At 38.7% G+C, this 13,111-nt stretch overlaps 1 protein-coding gene across 1 annotated transcript in view; it reads left to right on the top strand.

Moving 5' to 3' along the window:
- The window catches only part of LOC124774956 (putative thiamine transporter SLC35F3), a 320,097-nt gene that overhangs the window by 53,760 nt on the left and 253,226 nt on the right, over positions 1 to 13,111 (top strand). The window contains exon 3 of the mRNA XM_047249675.1: positions 9,435 to 9,535. Within this exon, the coding sequence (XP_047105631.1) occupies positions 9,435 to 9,535 (101 nt within the window). The remainder of the gene's footprint in view (positions 1 to 9,434; positions 9,536 to 13,111) is intronic.

Here is a 13,111-nt window from a genome sequence, read left to right as displayed (position 1 = left end):
AACTTTAGTGTTTTCCTGATGTATTTTGTTTCTGTCTGTATGAGCATTGTAATTCATTTCTTCTTGCCATCAATAAATTCAATGATGTCAGCAGGAAGTTCAAAACTCATCATACTGACAGACAAGTTAACAATAGTGTTGTCTATGACTCAGATGCTATGTGTGAATTGGTGGGATGTCAGCATTACGTCCCAAGTATTGGGAGCACATCCCAAGCCCATTCAGTGGGAATTTGGCTCACATCAGTTTGAGTGTTTTACATTTGTTACTTTGATGGGATGCTTTATGATGTATAATTTGTCACTTTGATGATTTTGGTTTGGTAGAAGCTACTTATAGGGCAAGAGTCTGGTAGAGAGTGATGTGTCTTAAATGTTTGTCTAGTTATTAGTGTAATGGAGTAGGAAAGTCAGTGATTAAGTTTTCCTGGCTTTCTAGAACCTAAAACAACATTTATGAAAATGCTTGTCATCAAAGTCTACACACTGATACCCTATTCAGCTGCCTAGCTTTATTGTTTATTGATCTACATTAATTTTGGTAGTTTTCCTTTCTGGCACACCACATTGCCGTAGTGTGGCAATTCAAGGCTTCTGCTGGTAACTGCCTGTAGTCAATTCAACAACTCTCTCATCCTATTTCAGCATGTCAAATCTACTTGTGGCACTCAGTGATCCAACATGTAATATTGTGATGGGTAGGAAGAGGAGATACAGCATGTTTCAACTGACTCTCACATTCACATTTAGACCCCAGCAGTCCTCAGTTTGAGTCTACCAGGAGAATTTTCTTTTTTCCCATTTTTTTCAATTTTTCTTGCAGGAGTTAACAGTGTATTGGCAAGGATTTTCATTTATTCACTATCTGCATGTATAAACCAATAACATTTTCTGCAAAAAATTAGTAATTATATAAGTCCATACACTATCAATAGTACCAATATGATGATAACACACACCACAGATGATTTTTTAGGGTAAGTACTTAAATATAAATGTCTTCAGAAACAGGGTGAACTGAGACACCAACAATTCCATCTTTTGTTGTATTATATCATGTTCATTGTCTTAAAAACAAGAGTACAATGCTGTAAGAATACTCCAGTATAAACTATATGTTCATGTACCATAATTTGTATTGTGGCTTTACATTAGTGAGCTGCTTTAATGAGGTAGCTTCATCACATTATATTATTCCAGTAGAAATGCATTCTGGGCTGCCTGCACCCAGTCTACCTGAACTTAACTTCATAATCATTAATGTATATGGAACACTAAGCGGTAATTCATTTATTTTTATGAACAAGGTGGAGGTTCTGCTGAACAGACGGAGCCCATGTAATATGAAGATAGTGTACTTTGTGTCTACTTTAAAACTGACTTCTCAAAAAGCAGTGTTGCTACGGATATTTTAATAAACACAACAAAACCATTTGATATGGTTCACGCAATAACCATCCAACAAGATCAAAAACATACATAAAATCTGTCATTGACATAGTACTTATCTCAGATACAAACTATGCCTTCACTAGCAATGTACTGGGCATGGGTTATAGTGACCATGAGGCATAATTATTATGCATACAGATGCAAAAAAGTGGTGACAGTTACGAAAAGGAAACTAAGAAAAGAACAGTTTATGGAGATAATATTAGAATATTTAACTTCCTATTACCTAAGGAAAACTGGGAAAACATTTTCTATGAGAAAAATGCTGACAGCATGAACATGTGTTTCAAAAATATCTGCCTTTATTACTTTAATGCAACTTTCCTTCTTAGCATCAAAAGTTAGATGTTAAGAACAAAACATAATGGATAACAAAAGCCATTAAAATTTCCAGTGATGGAAACAGATTACTGCAGTACTGATGTAAAATATCAGGGTCACTCCAAAAGAAATGCACACTACTTTTTTTTTAAATCCATCTTTTATTCTACATGTTTGAAAGTTTTACAGTGTGTAGATACATCCTTTAGGAACAATATTTTCATTTCTCCACATAATTTCCACCCCTCTCAACTGCCTTACACCATCTTGGAACAAGTGCCTGTGTACCCACACAGTAAAATTCTGGACCAACCTGTTGGAGCCACTGTTTGGCAGCGTGCACAAGGGAGTCATCATCTTCAAACCTTGTTCCATGAAGAGAGTCTTTGAGTTTCCCAAAGAGATGATGGTGACATGGAGCTAGGTCAGGACTGTAAGACGGGTGTTTCAGTGTTGTCCGTCCGAGTTTTGTGATCGCTTCCATGGTTTTTGACTGACATCTGGCCGTGAATTGTCGTGCAACAGCAAAACATCCTGCTTTTGCCAATGTGGTTGAACACGACTCAGTCAAGCTTGAAGTTTCTTCAGTGTTGTCACATATGCATCAGAATTTAGCATGGGCTCCAGAATTTAGCATGGGCTCCAAGTTCCACTTGGCACAATGACCACAAGCAAGAGTCATTCGGAATTGAAAAACACCGTAGCCATAACTTTTCCAGCAGAAGATGTGGTTTTGAATTTTTTTTCTTGGGTGAATTCACGTGATGCCACTCCATTGATTGCCTCTTCATCTCTGGTGAAAAATAATGGAGCCATGTTTCATCACCTGTCACAGTTCTTCCAAGAAATTCACCTCCACCATTCTCGTACTGTTCCAAAAGTTCGCTGCTTACCATTTTTCTTGTTTCTTTGTGAGCCACTGTCAACATCCTGGGAACCCACATGGCCCAAACCTTTTTTTAACGCCAACACTTTCAATATTCTGCAAACACTTCCTTCCCCTACCCCAACTAGCATGACAATTCGTTCACTGTGATGCATCTGTCAGCAGTCACCAATTCGTTAACTCTCTGCACACTGTGAGGACAATCCTCAATATTGCCGTGCCCGTTTTCATCATGTAACCTGCTTGCCCACCAACTAACTGTACTGCGATCGACAGCAGCATCTCCATACACCTTTTTCAACCACTTGTTGATGTTCCCCACTGTCTCGTTTTCACAGCACAGGAATTCTATGACAGCACGTTGCTTCCGACGAACGTCAAGTATAGCAGCCATCTTGAAGACATGCTGTGACAGCACCACTCATGTGAACAGGTGAACTAAGTTTGAAAACAAGTGGGAAGGATGTATCTACACACTGTGAAACTTTCACACATGCAGAATGAAAACTGTATTTTTACAAAAATAGTGTGCATTTCTTTTGGAGTTACCCTTGTATATACACTGTTCCAAGAACTGTTTGCCTCTTCTAATATCTACAAAAAAATCTACGTTAGGGTATTCATGCAGGGAAAAATTATGTACAACAACTATCTGATAAGAAACTCATCCCAAATGAGAGCCATGTAGTAGGTTAGCAACAGAGAACCTTTTAGTACATTGCTTAAGAAATAGTATGTATCTTTCTCATGCGATGGACTCAATATTATATTATTGTGGCTTCTACTTGCAAGTCAATAACAAATTTACTTTTGTCATTAATGACAAGCAATGACTATATTACTGTCAAGAGTACACAGTGTAAAGAAGAATGTTATTTTCAATTTATGTCTATGAAATAATATAACATCGAATCTTATGCTTGAAAATGATATAAATGCCAAAATTGCAATAGTAAAATAAAAAGATTTACAGCTAAAAACGAATATAATACCATTAAAAGAAACTCTCACCCATGTCACATGATCTCACCTCATGAGACACTGTGAATAAGTTTCGAATTTAACCTGGATATTAGCACCAAGTCTGATAAGGAATTTTACATCACCACCTCTCCTCTCCATGCCAGTAAACTTCTGTGGGGGCAAATTTTGTCCCACCACCAGGATATGGAGCAGCTACTAAGTCAAGCACCATGACACAGATGTGGGTTAAAAACTTCAGCTACAGTGACAGATAATATGGTACAACCTCTGTGATTTTCGTCTAATTTCACCACCTCTCCTCTCCATGCCAGTAAACTTCTGTGGGGGCAAATTTTGTCCCACCATCAGGATATGGAGCAGCTACTAAGTCAAGCACCATGACACAGATGTGGGTTAAAAACTTCAGCTACAGTGGCAGATAATATGGTACAACCGCCGGCCGAAGTGGCCGTGCGGTTAAAGGTGCTGCAGTCTGGAACCGCAAGACCGCTACGGTCGCAGGTTCGAATCCTGCCTCGGGCATGGATGTTTGTGATGTCCTTAGGTTAGTTAGGTTTAACTAGTTCTAAGTTCTAGGGGACTAATGACCTCAGCAGTTGCGTCCCATAGTGCTCAGAGCCAATATGGTACAACCTCTGTGATTTTCGTCTAATTTCCAAAACATTTTTGCATGCCTTAAGTAATATAGGAGCATGCTGGTAGGAGAAAGTGTAGTTTAAAGTATTCTATTGCAGCGTGTGATATCTGTTGCTATTGGTGAATATTTGGGAAGCAGGGAGTGATACACACATTAAATATTTTACATACTTTGCTGGGTTATCACACAGTGCCTTTGCACCAATATATTAGCATTGTGCATCATGTTACATTTACTGAATGGGACAAACCTTGCACTATCTCTATGAATAGTAAGCCACAAAAAGAAAAATGGGATAAACCCTTAAATTTTTTGACACATGGCTTGTGTGGTATTTTAATGTAGTTTGGTATGTCTTCAGTAACATTAAGTTCTGTCCATGTAGTTCCAAACTAATTGATTTGCTACATATTGAAGATCTTCCCTGATCACCGGAAGCCCAACAATGTGAATACAAGCTGCCATAAGAAGCTTAAACATTAAAATTGATGTGGCAGACTTGCAGTAATAAACAAAATAGCCAAAAGCATTCTCTCATGTTTTCGAGCTAGTTCACAACTTTCTTCTTCTCAGCAAGTCGTGAAATACTTTTCTGCAGTTTGCATTTATTTTGAAACTGTTCACAGTATATTTTACATTGACTTAGGAAACAATTCATGATACATTTCCAACAGTTCGTCTGTCACTTGCAGTATAAATAAGGCTGGTAGATGTTTATTTGTCTAATACCAATAGCATGTAAAATGGATAATACTGTCTTGATGTGTGGCTGGTGACTGTGAAATTAGCACAAAACTGTGTAAAAATGACTGTCATGGTGAGCTGTGTTAGATATTGAAGAATTGTATTTTTTTTCTCACACAGATACTGCTTCATGTAAGCAGTAAATGAATGAATGAACATCTTTACCGATACATTGAATACTTGAGCCCCGTCTATGTGTCACATAATGACATATTTATCTTAGTGAGTGAACCACAGCTCGCACAACTGAGTAGACTTGCTGAAGACTAATAGTAAAGAATCTGTTGACTTTACAACACACAGGGAAGGTGGTCTCATTCAAAAGGGCTACCAGAGCAACACATCTCAGAGTATTGAGGCATTAGCTTACCAGGAGAAATCATCTGTCAGAATAAAAAGGAACAGTTACTGTTTATAAAACAGTTGACATGAACATTTATATACATCATGAATGGCAGATTTGATATATTCAGCTAGCATGGCACTTCTCATAAAAGAAACCTGGTACACAATTGCCACCATTATTTTTTATCTATTGTTTTCATGTGTTATACTTTGTGAGTCAACCCTTTCTATTTGCCAAAATAGTTGCAACCTATTTAATTTGGTTTATTGATACTTATGCATCATTTCTTACAAGATAGGTCAAAAGGACAAAAACAGGCAATGTGTCTATGGAAAAGAACTTGCTGCAGCGGTAACTGAAGTAGTAATAGATGTGTATGCTCTAGCACTACCTCAACTCTATCTGTTGATTACTTTAACTTAATCTGTATCACCAACACCACAACCCATTAAATATCACTGACTTTACCTGGTTGTTCTCATTTAGACATTACACTCAAACTTGTAGCACACACACAATCACTGAATTAAAGAATTGGCCAAGAAAGAGATGTCTCCCAAATGGTGTATATCAGTAGCAACTGCAAACCAGCGATAAATATGCAGCACACCAGCACTGATGGAGCCTTCATGGAAACAACCAGTTTGAAGAAACCATCTCCCAACATAATTTTGATGAACTAATGGCCCCAGTGAAGATCCAAAAACCTATGCTGCAGTTCAAGACTTTGTAAGAGAAATACTGGAAGGATTCTGCAGTTGCTTAACACCTTGACCCACAAGATTCTCCACTAGCGTTAAACTTCCACATGCAGTCTTGACCTGAAGGCCATCTGTGTTTATCCACCACAATGAGTACATACATAGTAAGATAACAAGCATTATCATTACTAATGCGAGGGATGATGCAACTGCATGGTATAAGCTTTGCTCACCTGATCTAACCATGTCTACATCTGAAGTTAGTGTCACAGTCAAAAATATAATTTTTAAACACCAATCAAAGTCACTTCCTGCATGGCTGTCCATAGTTATACTTCACAAACATTGCACAAACTAACAATAAAGCTTATTAAGTCATTGAGGTTGAGTGGTCACCAGCTACAGTTCTCACTTTAGCCAACATTATTCATCACCTGCCCATAATAAGTGGATGATGCCACCAACATGTAACTTTTTAGCAGACTGTAACCTCAGACATGCCACTTTTCCTAATACTGCTAATTTAGTGACTTTGATGCTCCACACCTACCCAGCAAGCATAAACTCACTTGGAGTCCTTCTTGTAATGATTTTGTGATTGCTCTGTCTGCTAAAAACTGTTTTATGGAAGAACTGCTTTGTTTCTCCCACCCTTCAGGGCCAGGGCCAAGTCCAGGGTGTCTTTCCATTAAAATGCATTTTACAGTTTAGTTTTGACGGAAGTGTATCTGCATCAAGCTTACAGAACGTTTGAGATTCCTCACTTTTGCCTCTCTCTGGTACTTTGTTTCTGTCCACGTAATGGACTTGCTTCACTCACGGGTGTGTCTTGCCATCTTGCGTGACAATGAATGAATATGAAGCTTCCTGTCAGATTAAAACTGTGTGCCAAACCAAGACTCAAACTCAGGACCTTTGCCTTTTGTAGGAAAGTGCTCTACCACCTGAGTTATCCAAGCATGACTCACGACCCATCCTCACAGCTTCAATTCTGCCAGTACCTCCTATGACCGAATATGACTGCTTCTTATCTCTCTAAGTTTTGATACACTACTCAATTGAAAGACACATAACTCTTGAACCAGATGTCAGATTTCATCAATAAATTAAAAATTACACAAAATATATATTTAGGATGTGTTCTGTAATAAGTTATTCTTAACCTTAACTTAATGTTATAGATCAGAAATGAGTGTGGTCAGTGAAATAGCATGTCACTGCCATGTCTCATGGTTTCTGTTTAGGAAACAGTTACAAGTTAGGTGAGTGCTTTTATGGGAGGCATGAAAACAAAGTTAAACATACTTGACAAATTTCATTTCATCCATACTCAGAACTAGTATTCAGTTTCTTTTCTTTTGAATGAAAAATACCCACCAGTGTTTGTCTCTGCTCAACTCATGAACACATTCCTACTGCTTCTGTTATGAATATAGGTGCATCATATCAGTGTTGCCAACTAACACACCTTTTTCAGTTTCTGTTTTGGGCTGTATACGTCCCACATTGTGAATCACCAGTTCATTCCTAGACATATTTTATTATTCCACTACAACATAGCAAATACAAAAATGCTCATTAAGTTGTCTTTTTATGGCCAGTGCTCATGTGGCATGAAAAGTTCAAGAAGCATGTTGTCCAAGGAGCTCCATTGTGTCTTTCTCAATTTAATGTTAGGTAGTTTTTCGTCTGTTTTTAAATGTTTTCATGGCTGCACAGCCATTTGGTTGTGTGCCTGTATTTATGAAAGTCAGAGTACTGCCAGTACTTTTTAGATACAGTAATGACAGACTATCAGACTGCCCAAATCATTCATACATTCATACTGTCCAGAGAAATTATTTGCTGCTTCTGGTGGAGAGAGAGAGACAGAGAGAGGGAGAGAGAGAGAGAGAGAGAGAGAGAGAGAGAAAGAGAGAGAGACCAAGGGTGTGTGGCGGAGGGCACTATTCATGCTAAAGTCATAGTTCCCCCCTCTGTTCCACTCGCAGATTGCACAAGGGAAAAACGACTGTCTGAACATCTCAGTATGGGCTGTAATTTCCCTTATCTTTGAATGGCGATCATTGCATGCTTTGAAAGTTGGTGGTAATAATATATTCTCTACATCCTCGGCAAAGATCAGCTTTTGGAATTTAGTGAGCAGCCCCTTCTGATTAGAGTGTCATCTGTCTGCAAGTGTGTCCCACATCAAACTTTCTACAAGATTTGTAACACTCTCACGATGGCTAAATGTAGCAGCCATGAATCTTGCCACTCTTCTTTGGACCTTCTCAATGGAAGATATTGTTCTTTCACCTTTTTGTGAAGGGCATCATTGATGTGTTTATGCTTTATTGACAATGAATATAGGGTAAAAAAAACATACATATAATAACATTCTTATGAAAAAATTAATCAGTTTTAATGTTTGATATGACACCTCAGTCAAATTTGTTTCATTCATTCATATAGCATTAAGAAAAGCTGAAGTATGAAGTGTGTGAGAAAAATAATGAGACTGAAAACACTGCAAGCAAATAGTAATTCTGTGTTGTTCTACATGTTGTTCTACATGTATAGACCAAATGCTCTGCTTGAGTTTCAGATCTGCACAATCACCATGTGATTTTTGAGAGCGCCATCGTTGAAGTTGTGTTTTTGTTGTGTGTTACAAAAATCCATGAGTGTGACCACTGAACAGTTGAAACAGCCCTATGTGGAACATTCTTTATCACAAGCACAAATTTTTCGCTGGCACAAACCATTCTTGGAAGGCCAAAAACATGCTAGAGATGAACCTTCAATTTAAAAAACAATGAAAGCATTAAACATTTGCAAGCTCTTGTGGAATTATTCCTCCAGGAAACATTGTCAACCAAGTGTTCTTGAAAGGCTTACGAAAAGGCTCAATGAATGAGACTGGACATTGCAGACAATTGGATGTCACACAGCCACTTCCATCACAGAATTTTTTACCTCAAAAGGCACTCCTGTTGTTCTTCAGCCCTCCCCCCCAATTCACTTGATCTGAGTTCTTGTGACATGTTTTATTTTCTTGAAATTAAAAAGTGTCTTAAAAGGACATCATGTTGAGACTCTGGAGAACATTCAAAAGAATGTGATCAACATGTTAAAGACCTTACCAGTTAAAGTCTTTCAGTAATGCTACCATAACTGGGAACAATGGTTCTACTTGTGTATGGCTGCCAAAGGGAACTACCTTGAAGGAGACAATATCATTGTTAGGAAATAAAATAAAATAAAACAAAAACTTTGGTGCATAAAAAACAAGGATCATTACTTTTCTCACACACCTCATGTGTGCTACAATTTGAAGTGCATTTGTTTCATTCACTGTGGTTTGAAGTTAGTTTATGATCAGTTACAGGGAGCACTCATCAGGAGCAACAGCAGCAACCAGGGGCAGCAGCTGGCAAACTCCGTGCATGCAATAATTCTTGCTGCTCCCAATCTGCCCGTAAGGTGAGCCTTTTCACTTCCTATTCATCCTAGATAACAAAAGAGTATCATTTACGTTTTTCTTGCTCTATACAGTCTTCCCCCCCCCAGGGGCAGATGTGGACTCTGACCACAATCTATTGGTTATGACCTGTAGATTAAAACTGAAGAAACTGCAAAAAGGTGGGAATTTAAGGAGATGGGACCTGGATAAACTGAAAGAACCAGAGGTTGTACAGAGTTTCAGGGAGAGCATAAGTGAACAATTGACAGGAATGAGGGGAAGAAATACAGTAGAAGAAGAATGGGTAGCTTTGAGGGATGAAATAGTCACGGCAGCAGAGGATCAAGTAGGTAAAAAGACGAGGGCTAGTAGAAATCCTTGGGTAACACAAGAAATATTGAATTTGATTGATGAAAGGAGAAAATGTAAAAATGCAATAAATGAAGCAGGCAAAAAGGAATACAAACGTCTCAAAAATGAGATCGACAGGAAGTGCAAAATGGCTAAGCAGGGATGGCTAGAGGACAAATGTTAGGATGTAGAGGCTTATCTCACTAGGGGTAAGATAGATACTGCCTGCAGGAAAATTAAAGAGACCTTTGGAGACAAGAGAACCACTTGTATGAACATCAAGAGCTCAGATGGAAACCCAGTTCTAAGCAAAGAAGGGAAAGCAGAAAGGTGGAAGGAGTATATAGAGGATCTATACAAGGGCGATGTACTTGAGGACAATATTATGGAAATGGAAGAGGATTTAGATGATTATGAAATGGGAGATACAATACTGCGTGAAGAGTTTGACAGAGCACTGAAAGACCTGAATCGAAACAAGGCCCCCGGAGTAGACAACATTCCATTAGAACTACTGACGGCCTTGGGAAAGCCAGTCCTGACAAAACTCTACCATCTGGTGAGGAAGATGTATGAAACACGCGAAATTCCCTCAGACTTCAAGAAGAATATAATAATTCCAATCCCAAAGAAAGCAGGTGTTGACAGATGTGAAAATTACCGAACAATCAGTTTAATAAGCCACAGCTGCAAAATACTAACACGAATTCTTTACAGATGAATGGAAAAACTAGTAGAAGCTGACCTCGGGGAAGATCAGTTTGGATTTCATAGAAATACTGGAACACGTGAGGCAATACTGACCTTACGACTTATCTTAGAAGAAAGATTAAGAAAAGGGAAACCTACATTTCTAGCATTTGTAGACTTAGAGAAAGCTTTTGACAATGTTGACTGGAATACTCTGTTTCAAATTCTAAAGGTGGCAGGGGTAAAATACAGGGAGCGAAAGGGTATTTATTATTTGTACAGAAACCAGATAGCAGTTATAAGAGTCGAGGGGCATGAAAGGGAAGCAGTGGTTGGGAAGGGTGTAAGACAGGGTTGTAGCCTCTCCCTGATGTTATACAATCTGTATATTGAGCAAGCAGTAAAGGAAACAAAAGAAAAATTCGGAGTAGGTATTAAAATCCATGGAGAAGAAATAAAAACTTTGAGGCTCGCCGATGACATTGTAATTCAATTCTGTCAGAGACAGCAAAGGACTTGGAAGAGCAGTTGAATGGAATGGACAGTGTCTTGAGAGGAGTATGTAAGATGAACATCTACAAAAACAAAATGAGAATAATAGAACGTAGTTTAATTAAATCAGATGATGCTGAGGGAATTAGATTAGGAAATGAGACACTTAAAGTAGTAAAGGAGTTTTGCTATTTGGGGAGCAAAATAACTGATGATGGTCAAAGTAGAGAGGATATAAAATGTAGACTGGCAATGGCAAGGAAAGCGTTTCTGAAGAAGAGAAATTTATTAACATCGAGTATAGATTTAAGTGTCAGGAAGTCTTTTCTGAAAGTATTTGTATGGAGTGTAGCCATGTATGGAAGTGAAACATGGACGATAAATAGTTTGGACAAGAAGAGAATAGAAGCTTTCAAAATGTGGTGCTACAGAAGAATGCTGAAGATTAGTTGGGTAGATCACATAACTAATGAGGAAGTATTGAATAGGATTGGGGAGAAGAGAAGTTTGTGGCACAACTTGACCAGAAGAAGGGATCGGTTGGTAGGACATGTTCTGAGGCATCAAGGGAGCACCAATTTAGTATTGGAGGGCAGCGTGGAGGGTAAAAATCGTAGAGTGAGGCCAAGAGATGAATACACTAAGCAGATTCAGAAGGATGTAGGTTGCAGTAGGTACTGGGAGATGAAGAACCTTGCACAGGATAGAGTAGCATGGAGAGCTGCATCAAACCAGTCTCAGGACTGAAGACCAAAACAACAACAACATACAGTCTTATTTTTAACTCTTTTTATTTTGTAAGAAACTGATTGACTATTAAGTCTATAAATTATTTGCCAAAGTTCCTGTTAGGCAGATAGAGCTACAGTCCAAGCTGGTCCCACACATGTTCTCAGGGCAGATCTGATGATCTTACTGGCCATGGGAGTACATAAACTTCATGGAGATAGTTCATAGATATGTTCCATTTGTGGACAAGCATTTTTCTGTTAAAAATGGCATTAAGGTACTGTCACATGAAAGGTGACATGGGAAGATACATGATGACCTGTACCATTGTGCCATCAGAGTTCCCTCAAACAGTATCAGTCATATGCAGTGGGTGCCCACACCATAACACCATGACTAAAGTAACTGTGGCTCTCCAAAACATTGGAAGAATGGGACCTCTCCTCAGGTCACCAGCATACTCTCTGACGATGGCCATTCAGGGTAGTGCAGAATCAAGGTTCATTGAGAACACAATGCAGTGCCATTCATCAGCAGTCCACACTCTCGCATGAGGCCACCACTCCAAACTCATCCATGTGTATTGTAGTGTTAATGGTAACATAGGCCTGTCAAAGTAATTCCCTAATCTGGCTAATGCTAGTCTCTGACCAATGGAGCAGGATGACACAGAATGTTCGTGGATGACAGGCACAGATGTGACACAGGTTACAATGTGCCTGGTGCATATTTTGATTATGCACCCTTGTAGTGGTCAGTCATAATCCAATGTAACCTTAACTGCAAGTATGTCTGCTGTCACACTCCCTTGCAGTTTGACACTGGACAACTGTCACATCCAAATGCCCCACAAATCTAGATACTGCGTTATTCAACCAGCCAGCTATTAGAGACCTGCAATGAGGCCCATTTCAGTATCTATCAGGTGCTGACAACTCTGTCTGACACAAGTCAGCAACATCTTCATGTCCTTCAGAATGATAACATCTGATATTGTTCATATCCCTAATATACTTTACCAAGGCTGGTAACAAAACTTAATGCAAACAACGCTAATGCTCTCAGGTAGCCATTCTACCAGTCACAGAGGCTTGCAACTCTATTTACATACCCATGAATGGAGTGTACATGTACAAAGTTATATTCACTTCTGACTATGTCTTCTGCATGCTTCAATTTTTTGTCAGGCAGTGCAAGTTTGGCAAACCTAATTAAAGGAATTTAGCATCTGAAATAACTGTGCACTGAGTAAATTCTACAAGATCTGCTGTGTTCTTTATCATATGGTTGTTTGGAAGAAAAGAAGTCTCAGTCATAAGCTTATTAAATATAGT

Source organism: Schistocerca piceifrons, chromosome 1 (genome assembly GCF_021461385.2).
Source record: "Schistocerca piceifrons isolate TAMUIC-IGC-003096 chromosome 1, iqSchPice1.1, whole genome shotgun sequence".
NCBI classification, from domain to species: Eukaryota; Metazoa; Arthropoda; class Insecta; order Orthoptera; family Acrididae; genus Schistocerca; species Schistocerca piceifrons.
This window is presented reverse-complemented; position numbering and strand designations above follow the sequence as displayed.